At 37.0% G+C, this 26,025-nt stretch overlaps 1 protein-coding gene across 1 annotated transcript in view; it reads left to right on the top strand.

The window, feature by feature from the left end:
• Positions 1–26,025, top strand: part of LOC113069667 (RING finger protein 121-like) — a 119,221-nt gene that overhangs the window by 17,443 nt on the left and 75,753 nt on the right. The window contains exon 2 of the mRNA XM_026242832.1: positions 1,831–1,868. Coding sequence (XP_026098617.1) covers positions 1,831–1,868 — 38 coding nt within the window. The remainder of the gene's footprint in view (positions 1–1,830; positions 1,869–26,025) is intronic.

Genomic DNA, 26,025 nt, shown 5'->3' on the forward strand with positions numbered 1-26,025 from the left:
GAAAGTTCACCTGAGTCCCAGGATCCTTGCTGAATTCTACCGCTGTACCATTGAGAGCATACTCACAAACTGCATCTCAGTATGGTACAGCATATGCTCTGCATCTGACCGCAAAGCACTCCAACAGGTGGTGAAAACTGCTCAATGGATCACCGGCACCCAGTTAACTTCCATCGAGAACATTGATCACAAGCACTGTCTGGGCAGGGCAAGAAACATCATCAAGGATGCCTCTCACCATAACCATGGACTTTTCACCCTCCTTTTATCTGGCAGGCGTTACAGGAGCCTACGCTCTCGAGCTAGTATGCTCAGGAAGAGCTTCTTCCTCGAGGCTGTGACACTTCTGAACGCCACCCCACCAATCTAACCTGCACCTGCTCTTTTACTGCACTGGTCACAGTACTTTACATACATTATTTTTACTATTCATATTTTGCACAGACTGCACATGGTTAAATTTATTACACTATAAACTGTATAAAGTTGTTACTGTACAAGCACAGTAAAGTATTTCTACAAAAAATATCATTGCACTACTGTTATTTTGCATATAATACATTGTTCAACAATACTTTTGCACACTTATCCAACTGTATTTATAACCACTGTTCTCACGTTCCTGCTGTTCATAATGCATATATAATCCTTCATTGTTCTGTTCATAATGTACATACAATCCCTACATTGCATTCATATTTATATTCTGTATATACTCTGATCAATATTGTATATAGCAACTCCACTGTACATTCTGTAAATCATAGGTTTACTTACTCTGCACTTTTATGTACATAAAACACTATATTCTTGCACTTCTGGTTAGATGCTAACTGCATTTCATTAGCTCTGTACTTGTACTCTGCATAATGACAATAAAGTTGAATCTAATATGTAAAATGTTTTTTTTTTTTGTGTTGACGAGATTACAAGATTCTTTATATAGTTTTGTATAGCATTGGTTGAGTGTTTTCTTATGTAAAAAAGCTAACAAAAAAAAAACATTATTTTTCAAATACTGTACATTACTGTAGGTCCTCTATGCCTGGCCCTTCTCAAACGCAAACAAAAGCCATGGACAGTTAAGACGGCTGACTCCAGTGTCTCTCTCTCTCTCTCTCTCTCTCCCTCTCCCCCCCCCATCTCTATCTATGTCTCTCTCACGTGTGTGCACATACACAATGCGCAAAACTCTGCATTTGAATAGTCAATAACAAATACTTAAAAACTAATAACAAAACATACTTAAAGTAGCTGATTTAGAAGTGCCAGATTGTCGTAGCAAAGTCAGAATTACCTCCTTTCCTAGGTTCACGAAACAGTTGTCCATAAAATGCATTGCTGTTCTGTTGTAGGTAATCTTAAAGATTCCTTAATGCATCTACTTTCGGAAGGCCAAATAAAGTGCTTTTGCTCTAACCTAGATACACAAAATCTCCCTGACATGGCTGCTTCAACACTAACTGTGGTTGATACCACGCCTTCTTTCTTTGTGTGGACATTTGGGTGGCATTACGCAAATATTTCCACAAAATGGCGTAGACGTGGGGATGTGTTTGAATGAGCCATTTTAGGGGGGTGTGGCAGAGTCTTAACTTAAAATATTTCTTTGGATTTGAGACTTTAGTCTTTGCAACTTTACAGACCCTTTTCATTCACCAAGAGCTTGTAACACTCCAAAGGAAAAATTTAAATTGCATTATATGACCCCTTTAAAGGAAAATTGACATGTACTGTAACCATTTCTGATGGACAGGTTACAATGTAATGTTGCCTTTTTGTTTAGAAAATATTGCTGTAACATAATGCTGATGTTATTTATTTCAACAGATTGGTCTTTCTGAGCTCTCACCAGAGGATAAGTGGAGGTCTGTATCTTTCTTTATTATGAATTTAAATGATTTTCCCCCCTCCAATTTAACAAAAAAAAAAAAAGGATTATCATTCAGATACTGTATTTTAAAGATAATTTTAAGTCCAAATAAGCTTTAAAGATCTGTATTAGGAAGCGTTTAAACTATATTTTTCTTGTTCAAAGAACCATATACATGTTATCACATGTATCTGTAGAAGATTCCTTAAGACACTAAGAGTTTGCAGGCAGAAGAAAATTAATGTTACAGTTCCAATAACTTAACACATTAACAATGCATTAGTTTTTGGTTTCATGGCGAGGCGTGGAATTTATGGCAAGAAATTAGAAAAAGGAAATGTCTAATACCATCCACATACATTACCTGATTTTAATTAAACTTCATCAGTTTGTTCGTTTTATGATGTTAGTAGCATAGTTGTGAATATTAGGAGTCAAAGTTATAGCGCCACCAACTGGCAGCAGGAAGTGTGTCATTTTCAAAATGCTTTGAATTCAGCATATTATTTTTACTCCATTTGCTTCCAGCTTCATCAGAATAAAGACAAAACACAGCCGATCTAAAACTGTTGAGGGGATATTGATATCTAAAATATTGTTGCCGTGGCAATGGGGGCGGCATTAGGGGCAGGCTAAGGGATCTTTTGGAGCCAGGCGGTTTGTTGGCGTGTAGTATTTTACTAGATTCTTTTGAAAATTAAAATGGATATTTCAAAATTCTTCTTCTTCAAAAAAAAAAACGAAATAAAACAGGTATCTGTAACTTTTAATCATAGTAACTGTTACAGGTCCCGGGCAGTCGGGAAGACTGTAAGCAGTAATCAACTTGACATTAAATGAGAGAGAGAGAGAGAAGAATTAGTTGTTTCCTTAACGGTCCTCTTTGTTGTCTTTTAATACACATACACATTTGTATTTCAGAGTCAATAAGAAATTTTGAATCACAAAATGATTCATAAACATGTTGGTAAAAAATAATACACACTGTATAGATCAAATAAACAATACATAAATGATAACAACCTTAACCGAATGTACAGAAATGCCCTAATTCTTACAACTGGCATAAATTCAGGTAAGTATCTTAAGAAAACAAATCAAGTAAGTATTTCAGGTAAGTGATACTTGAGTAAACTTTTCATGACATGCTGTGTCTTAAAATTATTAATAAAATAAATAAATAACAAATAGTTTGAACATTAAAACATGTAAATTACAGTTTGGTATGACAATTAATTAATTTAACTAACCTTGACATTAAATGAAAGAGAAAGACAAGAATTAGTTGTTTCCTTAACGGTCCTTTTTGTTGTCTGAGGATGCGCTGCAATCGTCATGGTAACTCTACTCTCTCAACTGTCACCCAGAGTTCAGAAAATGCAGCTGAACTACACAGTGCAAACTCATCATATATTTAAGTAATAAAAATAAACGTGTATATATATAGACAGTTTCATCGGGCGCACGCGCCTGGCAGTAGTTAACTTCCGGTCTGTGTTGTGTATATCGGTCTGCCTAGCGGTGCCGTCTACAAACGCAGTTAAAGTCAAGGTGATGAGTAGACTGAAGTTGGGCTCAGGTGGTTGTGCTGTGTGATGTGTTCCCATACATTTATTTATTTTTGGAGACTCGCCACAATTTTAAAACTGATCTATTTTCAAGAAGGCTTTATAATAATAATTTCTTACATTTATATGTTTAAATATCAAAACGTGCAAAACTTTCCGTTTTGCCATTGATAGAGAACTGCCCCCAAACCCTTCTGAGATGCATCAGTATGCAGAGGGCGAGTTGAAATCAGGATAAGCCAGCACAGGTGGATGGGTAAGGATGTCAATCAGTGTTCCCAGGGTGTTCTTGTGTTCTTCAGTCCAGACCACTGGTGTTTTAGAAGGAAGCTGGTTACCTTTCCCTTTGGTTTTGTTGTTTCTTTCCATTAGTCTGTCTGTATTATTGTTCTTTACTTGCAGAAGATCATAGAGGGGTTTGGCAACTCTAGAGAAGTCCTGGATGTATGTTCTGTAATAGCTTAAGAATCCCAGCAATCTTCGCACTTCTCCAATGGTGCTTGGTGACTTGATGCCAAGTGACAAAATGGCGTTGATGTCTTTTGTGTCAATGCGGACACCTTCAGCAGAAATGAGTCCTCCCACATAGCGAACCTCTCTTTTGAAGAATTCACATTTTTTTGGTCTGTTTCACCCCATGCTGTTGTAGTGCTTTTAAGACCCTTGTAAGCCTTGCAAGGTGGTCTTCAAAATTCTTTGCATAACAGAGTATGTCATCCAGGTAAGGTATGCAACAATCATCTTGAAGGGAGTTCAGCATCTCTTCGATGCTTCTCTGGAATGCAGCAGGTGTGTTGGTCAGCCCAAAAGGAATCCTTAACCACTCATATAACCCCCATGGTGTAACGAAAGCCATCAGATGTTGGGATCCCTCCGCCATAAACCCTTGGTGGTATGCCTTCCCTTGGTCAAGGATGGAAAACCAGCTGTAACCACCTAAAGTATCTGTAATATCTTGTATGTTTGTTTGTTTATTTGAACATGTAAATAAAATAAAAAAAAATACAAATAAAACATTTATATACATACATGCATGCATACATATACAATTAAAATAGCAACCAAATTAAGTCATGTACTTCTCATTTTTACATACATCCTATATCTACCTACCTTCTGTTCACATAAACCTATACATAGATACAGATGCATGCACACACATTCCCATTTTTTCTTCTTTCTTTTCCATCCATGTATAACAAATCAAATAATAACACCTCCATACTATACTTAACATGTAGACCAATGAACCTGTATACAATACTATCACCTCAAGTCCTTTTCATATTCATTTAATATATTCAGTTTAAATAGTCTTTTAAAATTACTTTTTGTTGTACATGATTTCATCTCACTGCAGCTGTTCCATACAATAACTCCTTTGGTTGTGATGCATTGATATTTAGAATTTGTTCTTAAAGATTTCTTTTTAAATACAAATTTTCCTCTTAAGTGATGATTGCTCTCTCTCATTTGAAACAACCCTTGAATACTGTTCGATAGCTGTTGATTATTTATTTTAGACATAATTTGTGCAGTTGTGCAGTCAACAATATCTCTGTATTTTCAGCAGTTTTCTTAACAAACATAGATTCATTAATATTTACATTCTTGCTTATCACATCATTTATACTGCCAGTCTTTGCAAACCCCTCAGCTAAGCCTGGACCAACTCCAACAAAAAAATCATTAAATTCATTTGCAGCTAAGGTCATATCCTTAACTTCTATATTATATTTAGTCAGAAAATAGTTAGTGTGTCCCATTTTGCTTTTTTTTTTTCTTGATAATTTAATTCAGCACTTTCCAAGTATTTCTTATATTGCTTCTATCGTCCTCCAGTAGTTTACTATAATAGTTATTTTTATTGCTTCTCATGATTCTGGTTAGTATGTTTTTGTATATCTTGTATTTATTTTCTGCCTCTTTTGTCCTCTTCTTTAAAAATTCATTATATAATAATTTTTTCTTCTTACATGCATTTAATATACCATTAGTTATCCATGGTTTTTCATCAGATTTCAGTTTAACCTCTTTCTTTACTATACATCAAATTAAGGAACTCTGTAGTTTTGTTGTGTTCATGTGGGTTGAGCAAATCAATATTGAAGACTCCACAGTTAAAAACCATTTTTTTTGTTGTTGGTATTATTAAATATTTCTGTTATTTTCCCCTTAAACGTGTCAATATTTGATCCCGGTTTCCTATAAATGCAGCTAATTAAAATGTTTTTAAATTTTCCCATTTCAATTTGTACTGTGATGCATTCCATGATTGTATCTAAAGCAAAAGACATTTTAACTATTTTACATTGATATCTTTGGTCAATATATAATGCAACCCCCCACCTTTGGATTGTTTCCTATTAATGATAAACAGTTTGTCCCTCAATCTCAACCAAATCATGATGTTCTTCCATGAGCCAAGTTTCTGTTGTTGTTATTGCTGTGAATTTATTTTCCGCTTGTTTTAAGCATTGTTTGATTTTTGAAAGGTTTGCGATAAGGCTCCCTACCATTAAAATGTATAACTGATATTGTGCCATTCATTTTTATGTATTTATGTGTAATATTCACACTGGCTGTGAGTACCAATGTAAAAATTATTATCTGGGTCAATTTAATTTTCAATATCTTGTGGTTTATGTTCTATATATTTGAAAGTTTCTAAGTTCAGTTGTTCATTTTTAACAGATACGTTTCTGCCCGAGTTTATCATGGTCATTGTGTTTGATAAGTTCAGTTCAGTTTGTATTCAGTTACCTTATGTAAGCCTATGTTGCTCTCAATTCATTCCTTCTTAAAGCTTATCCAGCTCCGTGATATCCCTGATGAGAAGCACTTTCGCTGCCTCAGGTGTCGACCCATGTAGTTTGATGAATATTTTACAATTTCTTGCCCATGTTGCCTGGATCTTGTTTTGTTTTCTGTGTATTCGTGCTTTCCTGGCATTGTCAGCATTTTTCTTGGTGAGGTGTTCATTGATGTAAACTTCGGTGCCTTTTAATTTCCTTCCCTGTCTGAGGAGTGCTGACTTTTTCTTTCTGTTCGTGAACCGGATTATTACCAATGGAGTGGCTGTTTTGCTTTTGTTCGGCAGGATATGACAAGCCTCAATGTCCCCGCTGTCAACATGGATGCCTTTGCTATCCAAAAAGCAAATCACCTGTTGTTCCAGCGACTCCTTCTCCTCCTCAGAGTCTTCACTCATTCCGGCAGCAGTGTGCCCAGCGACTGCAGCCACCCTAGCATAGGTTGTCTCCAGAATAGTGATCTTTCGGTCCTTCTCCAAGCTTTGCCTTTTTCAATCAATGATTTTCTTCTGTTGTGCTGCTACAGTTGAAATCTCAGCCGACAAGAAGTCCAGAGATTTTTTGATCTCCTCCACCTCCACCTCGTAGGGTAGGATTGGATTTTTCTTAGGCGGCATATTCCAGTTCTCCTTCAAGATATCTGCATTGTGACCCAGGAGAAGTCAGCTTTACTTTGCAGTGTAGATTATGCTCTTCTCCAGAAGTTTGGATTTCTTGCTCTTTCTTTGCTATTCCTCTCTCTTTGGACTCCAGTTCCTTCTCTCTTCCACTCAGATCTTCCTACGAGGCAAAGGATGTCTGTCTGGTACTGTCTTATTAAAGGGGGGGTGAAATGCTATTTCATGCATACTGAGTTTTTTACACTGTTAAAGAGTTGGATTCCCATGCTAAACATGGACAAAGTTTCAAAAATTAAGTTGTACGTTTGAAGTAGTATTTCTGTTCCAAAAATACTCCTTCCGGTTTGTCACAAGTTTCGGAAAGTTTTTTTCGAGTATGGCTCTGTGTGACGTTAGATGGAGCGGAATTTCCTTATATGGGTGCTAAGGGCGCGTCTGCCGGAAGAGCGCGCGCTCCCGTATAGCAGAGCAGAGAGAGGCTGTGCAAAGACAATCACTCATCACAGCGAGAGCGTCGCGAAATGTCACAAAAGGAGTGTGTTTTTGGTTGCCAGGGCAAGACAACCCTGCACAGATTACCAAAAGAGAAACAGCATTAAGGGACCAGTGGATGGAGTTTATTTTTTACAGAGCATCAACGGAGTTGTGCAAGTGTTTGTGTTTGTTCCCTGCATTTCGAAGATGCTTGTTTTACAAACAAGGCCCAGGTTGACGCTGGATTTGCACATCGTTTATTTCTCAAGGATAATGCAATCCCAATGAAAAAGGGTCACGATCGTGTTTGGAACCGCAGGCGGTGAGTAAAACTGCTTCAAATATCTCTGTGTTATTAACTTAGCTATCGGCGTGTAAGCACATCAAGTAAACAACATGCGATGTTGTCATCAAACTGCACTTTCCACATGTACAGCTTAAAAAAAAAAAAAAAAAAAAGACGACAAAGTGGAACTTAGTCATTTTCCAAAACCGCTAAGCAAATATATACAGTTTCAGTACATACCACATAGAGAAGCCTTTGCTGATGCTGCTCTTGTTAAATTTCAGCCTCTGGATCTGTGTCACAGCTTCCAGACGCGCTCAACACAAAATCCTACTCGCGTTCGTGATTCTTTAGCTCCGCCCACACGTCACGCCTACAGGCGCTCGTGTTTTTCCGGGAAAAATCGGTACAGACTATCTTTCTCTTATGAATATAATAAAACTAAAGACTTTTTGGAGTTATGAAGGATGCAGTACTACTCTATAGGTACTCAAGATTAACAGGATATTGAGTGAAAACAAGCATTTCACCCCCCCTTTAAGCGAACGGTAGTCATTGCAAAGTCTAAGTGAACCATCTTTCTTACACATACAACAGGACCTCTAGCCAACAAGTCTTGAATGTACTCCTTGACTTCCTGATAGAGTGGTTTAGGCACAGAGGCATACGTTCTTTGCACAGGTATGTCATCCTTCAATGTAATAGCAATCTGCAGACTAGGAATGCATCCTATGTCATCATCGTCACGTGCAAAAGCTGCTGACTCTTCATAAAGCAGTTCTTTCACCTGTTCTTGTTGTTCTTTACTGAGGTGGCGTAGATCAACTGGAGGATGCCAAAGTGTTGGAGGATTTCTTCCTTCATCCTTGGTACCAGCCCGGGAGTCCAAGCTGTTTACTTTCACATACAAAGTTTGAAAATCTGCTTGATCAGTTTCAATTACTTTTCTGACCGTTTGAATGCTCCCAGGTGTGGTCTTCCGGGGCAGTGTGATGCTATGCATAGTTTAATTGCCAATAGGTATTTGAACATATGGATTCTGTGAATTTAGAATTTTCAAAAGTCCTTCACCAATAATTAGCTGGTCAAACTGTGGACACTCCATGACAGGTTCAAACAGCACCACTGGGCTGGTGAGATTGAAGATGCTTGGAACTTGACATTTTACATGAGTAACGCCACCTGAGTGGATAACAATATCCCATGGTCCAACATTTATTGAGACCTGGAAATCCAAATATTGCTCATATGAAGTTTTCTGGTATTGAATGATATTGACAAGAGCATTGGCCTTATCGTTTTCAATTTTCATTGCTTTGCCAAGGAGGTTGGCAAGGGTGAACAAGCCTTGTGATTGACTTTCACCAGCTCTTATAATCTCTTGGACGACATTAAAGCACAGAATGGGTCTTTCTAAACCAGTTCTGCTTACCAGAAAAGGAACCTGTATAGCCAGTCTAGGGTCTTCGCTTCCTAGAAGGTTAAGAAAAATCTCCACTCAACCATGGAAGGATATTAGGTCCTTTTTTACATCTCTGACCTCCAGTTCCTGTGGGTCAGTAATAAATTAAGTGTTCCTTTGACACAGTAATGCTTATGATTGCTCAGGAGGTAATATATTTGTTCATATAATGTTGATGTATTATGACTGATACTCCTGTGTATTTCTGTGTGATGTACTATAGTATCCACTGTGTATTTTGGTAAAGGGGAATGTCTCTTTAAGGCTCGGCCGCCCGCACTCATTATGAGGGCATGCCTAAGCTTAAATAAAAAAAGAAAAAGTCAACCAAGGGGAAGAAAAGGATTATTCTCACGGACTAACTTTTCCCCTTTTTTGTGTGTGGATTACATTTTTTGCCTCGTTCCGATCGAGGATCTCTCCCCTGGACTAATGGACTAAATGTTTCCCGGTTGGAAAGACTGTAGCGAGCTCATGAGGCAGCCTGGACATTTTTTTTTAATTAACTTTCCTGCACGGGGTGTTTGAAGGTGGTGAGTGCACGGGATAATTGTCTCATTATAATATACTGCGCTCTGCACGTCATTCAATTGAGCTGTTTTGTGTTTTATGTTTATGGTGTTCCGCGCCGTCTGAATATTATTGTTATTTTTTTTTATATGCTGTGTGACTTATTCACTATCATACATCTGCTCAAGAAAGCATTGATGTATGTGATAATATTGAAGCTTTAGTGATATTTGCCATTTTTGCATTCATTCCAAAGAATTTCATTGTGCGTTTATAGTAACACTGCTGTTTAAAAAGAATAGTTGACTGCTGTGGTAAGTATGAAGGGGTGATGTTATGGATTTGTTTTGATGGAGTCAAAGTGGTTGTAGGAGCTTGTAACATTTCATACTGGGACGAACACTTTACTTCGATCACTGGTTGTCCCTCTGCAGTGATAGTTCCCCATTTCCCTGCTCTCTTGGCTTCCTAAGGCAACCTATAGCTCTGTGTCCCTCAGCACCGCATATAAAACAATGGCTGCAAGTATTCACTTTTTATCGATGCATTCGTGGCATCTTGACTGTTGTTGTCTTTGAAGAGGACGTCTACTTGAAAAGAATTGGGTTTTGGGCCTTGACCCATATTGACGTTGTGTTTGATACTGGGTCTGAGACTGCACCTGTGTATCCGGGTTGTACAATGGCATGGCAGATGGTGGGAAAAGTGTCGGATGCTGAAAGTCGAAAACAGGCTGTTGAGGTGGTTGCTGTAGTTGATGTCTTTTGAGGTTGTGTTTTGCTGTACTCATACCATGAATTAGAAGGTTTTGGCATTCCAGACTGTTTCAGGGAATTCACTGCAGTAGTTACATTTTCTATTTGTACCATCAGCTGCTGAATGGTCTTATCTTTTGCAGTCTCAGCCACACCCAACATTTCTTTAGCCCCACTGTAAGACTCCAATTGTGCGCTGTATGCATGCACCACCTTATGGCGAGTAGACTGACCCAGCCGGCGTTACCTCTCACTTTCATCACTTGTAATTCTTATTACATGCCTCAGCAGGGTTTCATCAGAAACATTGTGGTCTGAGAGGAAAGGTCTAAAATCTTGTTGAATGTCACTGTGCTTTAGGCCGATGCCCTGTGAAACAGTATGGAGAAACACACTCTGAACTGTATGATCATCATATTTGATGCCTGAATTCACCTGTCTAGAGCAGAACAATATCTTCTGCTTAAGGCTGATCATGTGGTACAGGAACTGCTGTGGTGTCTCATGGTCCTGCTGTTTGGCATTCATAAGTTCCTGGAAAAGTTCAGTACTGCTGCTTTCACCTAGATGAGACTGGAGAAAACTCTTCAATTCCGCAACTGTCATGTCATCCTTGGTTATTAACATATCTTTAAAATTTCCAGGTTTAATCATGCGAAACACCCCTCGGATTATATCACTTTCAGTGCAGCCTTCCTTAATGCCTTGGTCTATTTGCTTGCAAAGGTTGCCGGAACTTATGTCAGAGACACTATCTCCTATTTGTCCCCCATGGATCCTGAATTCTCGACGTTGCAACATTGCAATGTCTCTTATAGAGACCATGGTCTCAGGTGCAGAATGAAGTGTATTGTGATTATTGAATTCCTTGTTTGGGAAGATGTGTGTGTAATGTGTCTTTGAATGTAGGTAGTGTGGAAGGTATAGTTTTACTGGTTAAAGGTTTTCTACCTAAATCCTCATAGTTTGATAACATTCTCTGGTGTTCATCCTCTGATGTGTCTGTGTTATGAGGTGCAATAGATGGCTGAGTAACCATTTCACTCCTAGTAGCACGTTGCTCTACGATTTCATCAATACAATAATTTAAATTCAATAACACAGTCATCCCTTTATCAGGTAGCCTAGACATTTCACAGCTGTTCAAGTAAGTGACAGTATAATTAATGTAGCTTTCTTCGTCACCATCATTTAATTGTGTGACATCTGTGTCTGATGCAGGGTGAATGTCTTTTGCCAACTGGAAGAGTTCATCTGTGTTCAGAGTGTAGACTTCTTGATGTTCCAGATAAGTCTCTTTCTTTCTTTGTCGGACATGATGCACTTCCAGGTAGATCTGGTTATGTGGTGATGCTCCTGGTCAGGATGATGCTGGTCACCTGCTCCCTTTAGCCTCTCACACACACGTTGCTCCCTTCCTGAAGAATGTGCTCTGCTGCCCCTAGATTCAAAATCACTGGACCAGGCATCTTTAACGCTGATCCCGGACGAGACCCAAAAATCTGTTACAGGTCCTGGGCAGTCGGGAAGACTGTAAGCAGTTATCAACTTGACATTAAATGAGAGAGAGAGAGAGACAAGAATTAGTTGTTTCCTTAACGGTCCTCTTTGTTGTCTATTAATACACATACACATTTGTATTTCAGAGTCAGTAAGACACTTTGAATAACAAAATGATTCATAAACATGTTGGTAAAAAATAATACTAATACACTGTATAGATCAAATAAACAATACATAAATGATAACAACCTTAATCCGAATGTACAGAAATGCCCTAATTCTTACAACTGGCCTAAATTCAGTTAAGTATCTTAAGAAAACAAATCAAGTAAGTATTTCAGGTAAGTGATACTTGAGTAAACTTTTCATGACATACTGTAAGTGTCTTAAAATTATTAATAAAATAATTAATAACAAATAGTTTGAACATTCAAAACATGTAAATTACAGTTCGGTATTTAACTAACCTTGACATTAAATGAGAGAGAGAGACAAGAATTAGTTGTTTTCTTAATGGTCCTCTTTGTTGTCTGAGGATGCGCTGCAATCGTCATGGTAACTCTACTCTCTCAACTGTCACCCAGAGTTCAGAAAATGCAGCTGAACTACACAGTGCAAACTCATCATATATTTAAGTAATTAAAGGGTTAGTTCACCCACCTCCTTTTATCTTCGGAACACAGTTTAAGATATTTTAGATTTAGTCCGAGAGCTCTCAGTCCCTCCATTGAAGCTGTGTGTACGGTATACTGTCCATGTCCAGAAAGGTAAGAAAAACATCAAAGTAGTCCATGTGACATCAGAGGGTCAGTTAGAATTTTTGAAGCATCGAAAATACATTTTGGTCCAAAAATAGCAAAAACGACAACTTTATTCAGCATTGCCGTCTCTTCCGTGTCTGTGTGAGAGAGAGTTCAAATCAAAGCAGCTGGATATCTGGTTCACGAACGAATCATTCAGTTCACCAAATCGAACTGAATAGTTTTAAACGGTTTGCATCTCTAATACGCATTAATCCACAAATGACTTAAGCTGTTAACTTTTTTAATGTGGCTGACACTCCCTCTCAGTTCAAACAAACCAATATCCCGGAGTAATGCATGCACTCAAACAGTACACTGACTCATTTCATATTTCTGTATTCCAAATTTTATATTTGATGCATTAGCCTCATAAAATTATTTATGCAGTTTGTAAGTGCTGTGTAAATGCTCCTTCAAAAATATAAGTGTAGGCCTATTGATTGATCAATCAATCAATCACCTTTATTTATATAGTGCTTTAAACAAAATACATTGCGTCAAAGCACTGAACAACATTCATTTGGAAAACAGTGTCTCAATAATGCAAAATGATAGTTAAGGCAGTTCATCATTGAATTCAGTGATGTCATCTCTGTTCAGTTAAATAGTGTCTGTGCATTTATTTGCAATCAAGTCAATGATATAGCTGTAGATGAAGTGACCCCAACTAAGCAAGCCAGAGGCGACAGCAGCAAGGAACCAAAACTCCATCGGTGACAGAATGGAGAAAAAAACCTTGGGAGAAACCAGGCTCAATTGGGGGGCCAGTTCTCCTCTGACCAGACGAAACCAGTAGTTTAATTCCAGGCTGCAGCAAAGTCAGATTGTGCAGAAGAATCATCTGTTTCCTGTGGTCTTGACCTGGTGGTCCTCTGAGACAAGGTCTTTACAGGGGATCTGTATCTGGGGCTCTAGTTGTCCTGGTCTCCGCTTGTCTTTCTGGGCAGTAGAGGTCCTTTCTAGGTGCTGATCCACCATCTGGTCTGGATACGTACTGGATCTGGTGGCCACGGTGACCTTGGAATAAGAGAGAAACAGACAAATATTAGCGTAGATGCCATTCTTCTATTGATGTAGCAAGTACATAGGGTGTTATGTGAAGTGTTTCCGGTTCCGGTTTACCTAATTAATGCAGCCTAAAAATCCTTTAACGGATTTGGATATTAAAAGCATATTAGTAATAGAGGAGTATAATGTAAAAGGAGCTCATTCAAATACTGAGGTGCTAAACCATTCAGGGCTTTATAAGTAATAAGCAATATTTTAAAAACTATACGATGTTTGATAGGGAGCCAGTGCAGTGTGGACAGGACCGGGCTAATATGGTCATACTTCCTGGTTCTAGTAAGAACTCTTGCTGCTGCATTTTGGACTAGCTGTAGTTTGTTTACTAAGCGTGCAGAACAACCACCCAATAAAGCATTACAATAGTCTAACCTTGAAGTCATAAATGCATGGATTAACATTTCTGCATTTGACATTGAGAGCATAGGCCATAATTTAGATATATTTTTGAGATGGAAAAATGCAGTTTTACAAATGCTAGAATCGTGACTTTCTAAGGAAAGATTGCAATCAAGTAGCACACCTAACTGATGACGAAGAATTGACAGAGCAACCATCAAGTCTTAGACTCATTGTTTGTGAGTGTATTATGTATGTGAGTATATATATATATATATATATATATATATATAACATAAGAATAAGGTAGACTATGAAATGTAGTATGTGCAGGAAGAATGGGTGAAGTTTTTTTTTTTGTTGTTGTTGTTATATATTCTTTATTCACCTTTTTTTTTGTGTATCTATTCTCACAAAAATCATGCCGTTAAGTGAAGACTATTAAAACAATAATAGAGCTGAGTTTGCTATTTTACCATGTCTTAGATGAGTCAGCAAGGAAAGAAGAGGCTTTAGAAGGTGAAAGGGATGATCTAGGAACACTGCAGACAGGCCCAAAACACGTGAAACACATGGAGATGTTATATCTTTGTAGAGTAAAAGTATGTAAGTGCACTGCTTAATGTTTGCTTCTTATCCCTGTTCTAGCCAGTCAGGCTTTATTGAAAAAGAAAACAGAGACAGAGACAAAAAAAAAAAAAATAGACAACATCAGCATGCGTGTCATGATACAAGGGATAAACTTTATTTATTTTTTTGTTTTGTTTTGATTGTTTTTTGTATATTTTAAACAAGGTAAATCTTTCTGATGTATTAAAATAAAAAGTCACATACATGGATTTTTCTGGGCTAAGCCCCAGATCTCCACCCTAGAACCGCCCCTGCGTGGCAACATGTCAAACTGGAATAATTTTCAGGTGATTTTGAGACAGATAACATGCTTAGAATTTCATGAAACTCGAAACACATATCAATATTAATAGCTCATAAAAGGGCGTGGAGGAGCCAACAGGAAGTCAGCTATTTTGGTCTAAATGTGGATTTTTGGAAAAAAATATGGCTGTGATTTAATGCATACTCCTCTCACAAAAATGACCACCAGATGTCGCCATAGGACCACAGATCTTACCTCTTTAGGTAATTCTCTACTTATCAGAAATTCTAAGTATTTTAAAATTATTTAAAAATCTTTAGTGGTAATATAGTTTATATATGATTGGTTTACAAATGTTCATAGATAATTCAAATAATAACTAGCATGATCTAAAAATGAACAATATATTTTAGTTAATTAAACTTATTTACTTACTGGCTCTTTGACAAAAGTCATGTGGCTCGCCAGATCTCTTACCTTTTACCAACAAATGATCCATTAAAAAAAAAAAATACATAACTAGAGATCAGCAATTTGTTGCAGAGTCTAAATAAGCTAATAAGTCTTTAAATAGTATTTTTTTCTTACTCGCCAATGTGCGTCCGTTTTCAGTACACGTTGTGTTTAACTTTTTAGTTTGGTAGATGAATGATCCTTTAATTCTCCTTTGTGAATGCTTTAAATGTATAAATGGTCCTCACTTTAGATGAGCTCACAAAAATAGATAGCTGGCAATTATTAAATGTTTTATAAAAACCTGACTTTATCATTAATTACAGCGAAAATATTTGTTAATAAAGCAGTTATTAACACACTGACAAACAATTATCATTTGTCTAAATAAGATTTAGATATTTACACTGACATAGTTTATTAATCATTTAATTTCACTTTCTTAATGATCTCATGAACCACTGACAATTCCTAAATAACTGGTTTGTAAATAACGTAATCATTTATAAATGATAAATTGATCCTTAAAGTATGAAAATACAATGATAGAACTTATGCTGATATGCTGAAGAAGAAAAAAACTTTATAGCTGTATTAATGAACTGCTTAATAATGCCTTTTAAAGGAGTGCCATTATGCTTTTTCACTTTTTCAGCATTAGTTAGTCTGTAATGTTGCTGTTTCAGCATAAAAAAGTTCTGCAAAGTTACAAAGCTCAGTTCAAAAGGAGATATTTTATTGAACAAAAATCACAATTTAAAAGCTACAATAAATAACTTGTTTGGACTATAAAAAATATTTTCCTGGACTTGTGATATCACTAATATCAACGAATGAGATGATGCTTTGGTTGAGCTGCACTAGAGAAGGCAATAAGTGTGATATGTACATAGTTGACCATGAAGGCTGGAAGAGAAAAATAAACTCCTTATATTCAGTTGTGAAGAATTATTAGGCATTTTTTCCTTTACTGATAAAATGGGCCAAAATTATTAGATCCCCATGATAATTATTCAAAATTAGAGAAGTACAGTAATTGCAAAGTTAAGACATGACCACTGGACATCAAAATGCCTACTGGGTCAGAAGGGTAACAGAAACACATTAAACGCAAAAGAATTAAGGATTTAAGAATTAGGTGTGAAACTATCAGGGAGCATTTAGTCTACAGAACCACCAATTTCCAATACTGCAACTTTCCTGGAGTCTCCAGAATTACAAGGTGTCAGGTTCTAAGAGACTTTGCTTGGGTAAAACATCTAAAAAAATGACTTAATTAGAATAGCGTTAAGTTTTGTGAAATGCAATATATTATGACTTTATATATAGGCTTCATGAACAGATGGGTTTTGAGTGATTCTTGAAGGAGCAGCTTCACCTCCTCTTGTACGACAGTTTGAGAAATATATCTTCCAGAATCTGTCGTTAAGATTTAGGAGCTGTTATGGACTCCTAGCAACATATTAAAAAGTGCCAGCAAGTGATAAATAAACTGGCAACATGCTAGAAACATACTTAGACATGGTAGCAACACTTGGTTAAATGCTAAAGCATCATATTACTGCAGTGAATCAGGAAGTTACTGTAATTCAGGCATACAGTGTCCAATCTGCCCCAAATTGAACAAGTTTGATGAGAGTCCTGTCCTGAACACACAAACATGACCGTATTCTAGTCATAGCGCCACCTAATGGCAACAGGAAGTGCCATGTCTACCACTGTTATGGACTCCTTGCAAAATAATAAAAAGCAACAAGAAGTATTTAATAGGCTGGCAACATTCTAGAAGCATACTAAAACATGCTAGCATCACTTAGCTAAGGGCTAAAGCATGCTACTAATGCAATAAAAAAGGAAGCTGCTGTAACTCAGGCAAGCAATGTCCGATCTTCCCCAAACTTCACATGTTTGATAGGTGTTTTGTTCTGAACATACACCCATGACCAAATTCAGTTATAGTCATAGTGCTACCTGCTGGTAACACGAAGTGACAATGATAATACTGTAATGGACTCCTAGGAACAAATTAAAACTTGTCAACATTTTTTAAATAGGCTGGCAAAATTATAGAAGCATAATAAAACATGCTAGCAACACTTAGCTAAGTGCTAAAGCATGCTACTAAGGCAGTGAAAAAAAGGAAATTGCTTTAAGGCAAGCAATGTCCGATCTGCCCCAAACTTCACACGTTTGACGAGTCCTGTCCTATACACATCAACATGCCTGTATTCGGTTATAGCCATAGCGCCATCTACTGGTAACAGGAAGTGTCATGTGTAACACTGTTATGGACTCCTAGCAACATATTAAAAAGTGCCAGCAAGTGATAAATACACTGGCAGCATGCTAGAAACATACTAAAACATACTAAAACATGTAAGCAACACTTAGCTAAATGCTAAGACTGCATATTACTGCAGTGAATTAGGAAGTTACTGTAATTCAGGCATATAGTGTCCAATCTTCCCCAAATTTAACAAGTTTGATAAGAGTCCTTTCCTGAACACATCAACATGCCCGTAATCGATTATAGTCATAGCGCCACCTAATGGCAATAGGTAGTGGCATATTTAAGACTGTTATGGACTCCATGCAAAATAAAATAAAAAAGTGTTAAATAGGCTGGGAACATTCAAGAAGCATACTAAAACATGCTAGCAACAGTTAGCTAAGTGCTAAAGCATGGTTCTAATGCAGTGAAAAAGGAAGTTGCAGTAACTCAGGCAAGCAATGTCCGACCTGCCCCAAACTTCACACGTTTCACAAGGGTCCTGTTCTAAATACATCAACATGCCTGTATTCGTTTATAGTCATAGCGCCACCTGATGGCAACAGGAAGTGTCATGTTTAACACTTTTATGCACTATTTATAACACATTAAAATATTCCATTGTGTGCTTATCATGCTAGAAATATTCTCAAACATGCTAGCAACACTTACTATGTGCTAAATGATGCTAAAGGCCAAAATTCAACTGTAAGTATAGAGCCACCTGATGGCAACATGAAATTACTTATTTTTTACGAACTTAAACATGAGAATGTCTGATCTGCCCGAAACTTTGCATATTTGGTAAGAGTCCTGGCCTGAAGACATTAACATGCCGAAATTCAGTAGTAATCATAGTGCCACCTGTTGGCAGCAAGAAATGTGGCACAAATATTTACTATTTTATAAGCATATGGCCCAACGTTCACTCTACCTCCTATGGGCACCGCGTGGTGGTGAGCCCGGGTGCGAGGGCCCTTTCATCGCTGCTTGCAGCTTTAATTAGGGCTCAAGTCCAAAGGGTGAGATGCCTATTGTTTTCCTTAGGATTATTAGGGCCCGAGCACCGAGGTGCGAGGACCCTCTTGTATCTGCTTTATTATTATTATTATTATTAGGGCCCGAGCACCAATGGTGCAAGGACCCTCTTGGAATAGCTCAGTTTATTATTATTCTTATTATTATACTTCTCCAAAATGAATCGCATTTTTGAGGGCCTAAACATACTCAAAAAGTCATGAAACTTTGCACACACCTCAGAACCGGCAAAAATTTACATCTGATATGGGTTTCAGAAGTGGGTGTGGCAAAATGGCTCTACAGCGCCACCTATACACGTTCAACAGTGTGCACCTCGAGCTATGTTTCACATACATGTAATACATGTATGAAAATCGGTACACACATGTAACTCTCCAGTACCTACAAAATAGTATCTTGGAGCAAAATTCTAAACCCAACAGGAAGTCGGTTATTTTTAATATTATGAGCAAATTTTGTGTCATTTTTGCCATTTCCATGATTGTATTTTAACGAACTCCTCCTAGAGACTTATTCAGATCAACACCAAATCTGGTATGCCTATTTGTCAAAGGGCATGTCAGTGGCGGCCTAGCGAATTTCAATGATTCGCCATGAAAAAGGAAGTTGCTATAACTCAGACATACAATGTCCAATCTGCCCCAAAATTCACATGGTTAAGAATCTGGAACTGAATAGATTGACATGCCCATATTCAGTTATAGTCATAGCGCCACCTATTGGCAACAGGTAGTGTCATATTTTATGCTGCCACAAACTACTCCTAGAATTTTTTTGACATTAATGTATTTTTTTGTGGTCAGTCTAATCTAAAGACACAATGTTAAATTGTGGAGATCTTGAGTTTTTGTTAAAGGGTGTGTCCATAATGCCATGACAAAATTTGATGTCTCGCCACAGCAAGAGTTGTTGTTGTAACTCAGGCATAAAATGTTCAATCTTCCCCAAACTTCACATGTTCGATAAGAGTCCTGCCCTGAACACATCTTAAGGCCAATATTCCATTATAATGATAGCGCCACCTGCTGGCAACAGGAAGATTGGCACATATATGGAATAAACTTTGATATATTCTACTTATATTTTTGAGTTTAAATGCATATTTCTCAACGTTCACCTATTTATTAAAGCCACTCGCTGCCGGTGAGCCCGGGTGCGATGGCCTGTTCATCGCTGCTTGCAGCTTTAATTTTTTATTATTATTCTTATTATTATTCTTTTTTTTTCAACGTCTCGGGGGCTTTTGGGGCCCTTAACATGCTTAAAAAGTCTTGAAAATTGGCACACACATTGTGGCCATTAGGGCCAGGCAGAGACTGATACAAGGGCGTGGCACAGGAGCTCTACAGCGCCCCCTTTTCTTGAGAAAGACAAGAGATGAATCACCGCTGTGATCACGAGCGTCTGGAGTCAAGAGCTCAGAAAAAATGAATTTATTGTTTGTAAGCTTTTGAAAATAAAATATTACAGCGATATCACACAATCCACCAATTAGAACAAACCAAGAGCTAAATTCTGATGTTTTTGAACTGTTTGTGTGAAAATGAAATACTTGCGGCTGCCTATGTGAAATCACTGCCTCCGATCAGCACGTACAGTGTCTCAGAGCTCAAAACCATTGAATTTATTCTTGTTTAAGAGCTTTTTAAAATAAAATATTACCACAAATGCACACAATACACCCATTATAACACAACAAGAGCTAAATGCAGGTGTTTGTGACCCGTTTAAGTGTGCAAGACTATTTGACAGCGCGAATAACATAACAGAATAACATCTCTTGAGCTGCAGGATTCTGCCTTTCGTCGTACGAATGAACACATCACGGACAAGATTATTTCAAAATACATAATAGCTTGGCGAATATAAACGAAAACAGCCACGTTAACATAAACCATTGAGAAATAAATCTGAAGTGGATCTACTGGATTTGAATATTAAAGTGACCGCATTTACCAGCTGCTTTAATTTTAATTTATAAAAAAAATACAGAAAATTATTCGTCTTGGCTGCTTTTGTATATATGTATGTATGTATGTATTTATGTATTTATTTATTTATTTATTTATTTTCCTCTAACAAGAATTAATCTATTTTTAATTAAATCGATGACATTTTATTTTATATTTGATTTGTCAATTTCTGCAACTAAATGCCTAAAAACCTAAAACATGCTCTATTATACTATTGTTAACAATTTCTTTATCGTCCAATTTATCTGGTGTACACACTTTTATTTTCATAACTTGTTTGTTAGATTAAAAACAGTTACAGTGGTCTATAATAAATATTAACAGGTTTTATTCAAGCTAGTTAGAATGATTGAAGTAGGCTAATTTTTTAAAATGTAAATCCAAATTTTTTTTAATAATAAGTAAATAAATAAATAAAAAACATTGGAAAACAATACATTTTGTTCTTTTTTATACATTTTGTATAATTTAATAATTTATGTATTATAATTGTAAACACAAAAATAAAATCAGCTACATAGAAATCTCTTAGGCCTTATCCTTTTCTGACAGTTTAAAGGATTTATAAAAATCCTAAAAATGCTTAATTGTGCTGCAAATAATAATTTAAAACTCATTTTATACTGACCTATGACATCCTTTGACATATTTATCTAAATTTACATAATCACATGGATGTAACAGTAAATCTGTTCAGTGCACAGATGAAGACTAAGCTGTAATGCAAGCAGAACTTTCACAAATGCTTATAGGTCAATAAAATAATTACAAAACACTTATAAGTCATTAAAAGATTTGATTACTGTAACATATTGTGTAATTTGTTAACATTAATGTATTGGTAACACTTTATAATAATTGCACTTATTAGTAAATAGTCAGTTCATGCTATAAAAAGTCTTGTCCCAACATTAATAGTCATTAGTAAGCAGCTTATAAATACAGCTATAAATAACTTTTTCTTGGTTTATAAGCACATATATTACAAAGGAGAGTAAAGGGTCCGTTATGTCCCTAAGAAAAATAAAAATAAACAAACACAACACAGATTGATACAGAACTCAGAAATATTTTTCAATAAGCAATAAAAGGAAACCATACACTTGTATATATATATATATTTGTGTGTATATATATATATATATATATATATATATATATATATATATATATATATATATATATATACATGTATGTGTATAAATATATATATGTGTGTGCGTGTGTGTGTTTGAGTATAGTAGGAGCCATTTTGGGGATGGTAAAGGTTTTGTCCACTGGGTGGTGCTATGGCTATGTTTAATTAGAGCACCTGTCCTGAGCAGGAGTGTGTGTGTTGGTATTTGGGATGCACACAGTTTTTGAGTGCACTGCAGAGTAGTTCGCAAGGAGGATTCTAGTTGTATGCGGTCCGTAAAGTTTGGCTTTGTGTGACATGTGAACAAGGAGAGGCCAAAATAAGTTTGAGATCACGTTTAATGGAGCTCAAGTAATAAAGAAAGACATTTGTTATGCATCTACATCCGTCTGCATGGACTCTGTTTGTCAGGGTTCCCGCGGGGTCTTAAAAAGCCTTAAAAGCATTGAATTTATTAATTTGGAAATAATACCTTAAAAAGACTTTAAAAAGTCATGAATTGTGATGTCTGGGTCTTAAAAATTGTGCTGTATGTAACTTCTATGTATTGTAATTTTCCTCAAAAGTTTCATTTGTCAACCACGATTATTTGGATTAACTGACGTAGTATAAATAAAGAGTGGCGGAACCAGTAATTGAGAACGCAACGCAGCCCCGGGTCACAGTCGAGCGGCAACCTCACACTCTCTCTCGTGAAGCCAATAAGGAAGTGACTAAAACTGCAATTCATCGACTGGCCGCTTGAGGCTGGCTGCAGAAGAGAGTCAGTCCCATAGACTTACCATGTTAAAATGCCCAACTTTACAGCAGAAAAAAACATGTTTACAGCCTGGTTAAAAAAATATGTCGACGCAAAATATGCGCATCGATTCGTCGACCTGTTTTTATTTATCTAAAAAACGTTTGCAAAATGTTTACCTTATGTGCGCTGAATATACGCGATGACCGGATCAACATTCTACGTTATATATACGTTATATAACCAGTCTTCAAACTACACGAGCGCTGTCTTGCTCTCTCTCTCCCTCGTGCATATTAACCAAAATCAATAGACACGATAGAAATTAGAAAAAGGGCGGAACGCTAGACATCAAGTTGTTGTTATTTTCAGCTGAAAGAAGAACTTTTTTTCAGTAAGCTAGGCCCTATGTGTTCAGTAAGCTTGTTTCAGTAAGCTATGTGTTTTCAAGGCTTCAAGGTTTTATTGAATGCTATCTCATATATAAAGTGCAAAGTAATGCATTCTTAGTCAGTCTTTTATTTTGTAATTTTAAGAGCAATAAACAATATATTGCAATGTTAAGGAATTCATGTTTTTTTCATTAAGATATGTAAATCAACATTTATAAATTGTTAGTTGTCAATTAATGGGGAGATAATCGAAATCGAATCGTTCTGAAAAAATTAATCGTTAGATTAATCGATGCATCGAAAAAGTAATCGTTAGATTAATCGCTTAAAAAATAATCGTTTATCCCAGCCCTAATCCAAGCACATGAATGCTCTCAATTTATAAAAACAAATTCCATCGCCTACATGTTTCAACCATATACTGTATGGATTCAACCAACAAGTGCCAGCTAGCTGCTAATGTTCCTGAATCGGCAGCAGGATCTAATAATAGGGGCCGTTCACATATCACGTCTAAAAACGCGTGGAAAACACTAGGCGCACCGCTTTCTCCTTCTTTCCAAAGGGCTCGGGCAGAAGCGCACCTGAGGCAACAATGACGCGCACTCTCCATGAAGACGCAGAAATTTCAGCAAAGGATAAATGGATTTCCAGCACTAAAAATTGCACGCAGTAGCTCTGCTACTAAATTTATTTTTAAAATGGCAATCCATATACAGCTATGATCAGCTGTTCCTTCATCTTGGCTGAGCTTTCAACGTTGTTACGGGAAAGGATGAAGCTGATTGGTTAGTTCTTGTCACAGTTCTTGCGGTGCGCTTGCGGCTTTCTGAAAAGTTGAGATTTTTTAACTCAATGCGGTGCGTGGGCGTCGCGACCGCGTCGCTTCCATTATGAACGCGCATACTGCGCGCCTACATTGGAAATAACGAACTTGAGCACGCAAAAGACGCGATATGTGAACGGCACCTTATAGCCAGCTTGCTGCTAGCACTGCAGACCCTTCAGCTATGACCGCAACTAGAGTGGATCTGCACACAGCTTTTGGGTCCACGGCAACAATGAAAGCCAAGGTGTTGTGGACTCTTAACACAATCGCTAAACATCAGTCCTACAATGGAAATGAGGGTATCTCCGAGCTTTTCAAATGCATGTTCCCTGAATTCGCTAAAATGTTTACTTGCGGTCACGATAAAGGAGAAGTTGACGGAACTGGCTGTCCTTGATAAAGAGATTGCTGCCCTGAGTGAAGAGCTAAGGAGTTGACTGTTTCTTAATTTAATGTATTGTTGAGTTCTAATTTTCTATGTTTATTGTTCAGGGGTCTCTCAGTTCCCCATATTCCCAGCATGGAATAAGTAGCTAGCTAATATTAAAAAACAACTTAACATTGTTCGGCAAACTGTCTTGTGGCCTACTGAAATGTTTTTATTTTTCACACCTGCTTGGCTTATCTTTTACCCATTCCACATTTGAAAAATAAATGAAAACAAGTTCAAGGATTTTGTTTTTCTTTGTTGGTAGGGACGTGAAATAGGTATTAATTTTTTATATAAATGGACTTGAAAAGGTCTTAAAAAGACTTGAATTTAACTTGAAGAAACCTGTAGGAACCCTGGTTTGTATGTGATTTAAACTTGCTTACTCCTATTATCAACAGCATTGGAAAGCCAGTACACACATACATACATACATACATACATATATATTAGAGGTGTGAACCTACACTGGTCTCACAGTTCGGTTCGATTTCAATTATCAAGTCATCGATTCAGTTCGATTCGATTATCTCGATGCATCACATCCTTATTTTTCAATTTTGCTTCACATGTATACAATTTTGTCAATAAATACAAGCAGTCAGATATATGAACTGAACCTTTAATTTTACCTGAAACACGCTTCTTGAATGTATCAAACATCAAATAAAACTCAAGTCTGGGCACAGAAGACAACAACAGCATTAGATTAGAACACACAAATGTAAGTACTAAAAGTGCATAATGCAGGGAGTGTACTTCAATACTTATATAGTGCAGTGTACTTTCTTGTAAAACATTTAAATATTGACGAATGTATAAACATGAAATTAAATTACAAACCAAAATAAACAAGAGGCCAAACCTACTTGAATATAATCAATATACAAAAAACTAAATCTGCACTTCAGCAGTGTTTTTTTAATACACAAAATAAAAGAAAACAAAATAAAATAACAGCACTGGGCACTGGAACTTCCTGAAACATCACAAACTGCTCAGCATGTGGGAATTTGTAAATATTTCTTTAAGAACACTAACTGGTCCACATGCTCTGTGTAAGGGAAACAGGTCAATTTAGCTCAAAGGGAATCATTTAAGATTTTAAAGGGAATTTGAACAGAATCACTGTTTCACGGCTGTTCACGGAGACGCGCCTGCGGTTCAGTGAACGAGCCGTTTAACATCAAATCTGCGCTGGATACTAATATCCAAACTATAGTGAAAACACTATCAATTAGCACAGTAACAAGATCGGCAGTTTAAGACATTAACTTGTAAGCACAAAACACAAGATACTTCTCTTTTCAATATGAATAAGGCTTTATTAGATAAATCTAAGACATATAAACTAATCTAACACATAAACGCACGCACACACACATTCACACAAGTTGCAGGAAGGTCGAAAGTTGGGGAAAGATGAGTTTAAGGGAATGGAAATATGGAATCCCAAGTTAACAGCAATACGTTAAATTGCGTAAACATGAACAACCATCAATCACGTAATTAGTGCTCGCATTGAGTTCCTCAATGAGGTTAAAATTATATTAGATACACCAGTAAAGGTCACAGTCTGGAGGTAAAGTTACTTGCATCTCCTGTGAAGAAGGAGCCTCGGTGAAAGGGCTATCCCGAGGTCGTTGATTGGCTGGAAGTTCAGTCTCTGAAGTGACGTCTTTGGGAGCCCGTGCTTGGGCGTTGGCTGAAGCTGGAGTTGTGTGGCTGGTTGGAGTTCAAACGCGCAGACGAGGTCGACGTTACAAAACTTAACTCAGAACACGAAACTCTCAAACGGAAAAGAAAAGAAATAAAG

The sequence above is a fragment of the Carassius auratus genome, unplaced genomic scaffold (assembly GCF_003368295.1).
Source record: "Carassius auratus strain Wakin unplaced genomic scaffold, ASM336829v1 scaf_tig00002276, whole genome shotgun sequence".
Classification (NCBI taxonomy): Eukaryota; Metazoa; Chordata; class Actinopteri; order Cypriniformes; family Cyprinidae; genus Carassius; species Carassius auratus.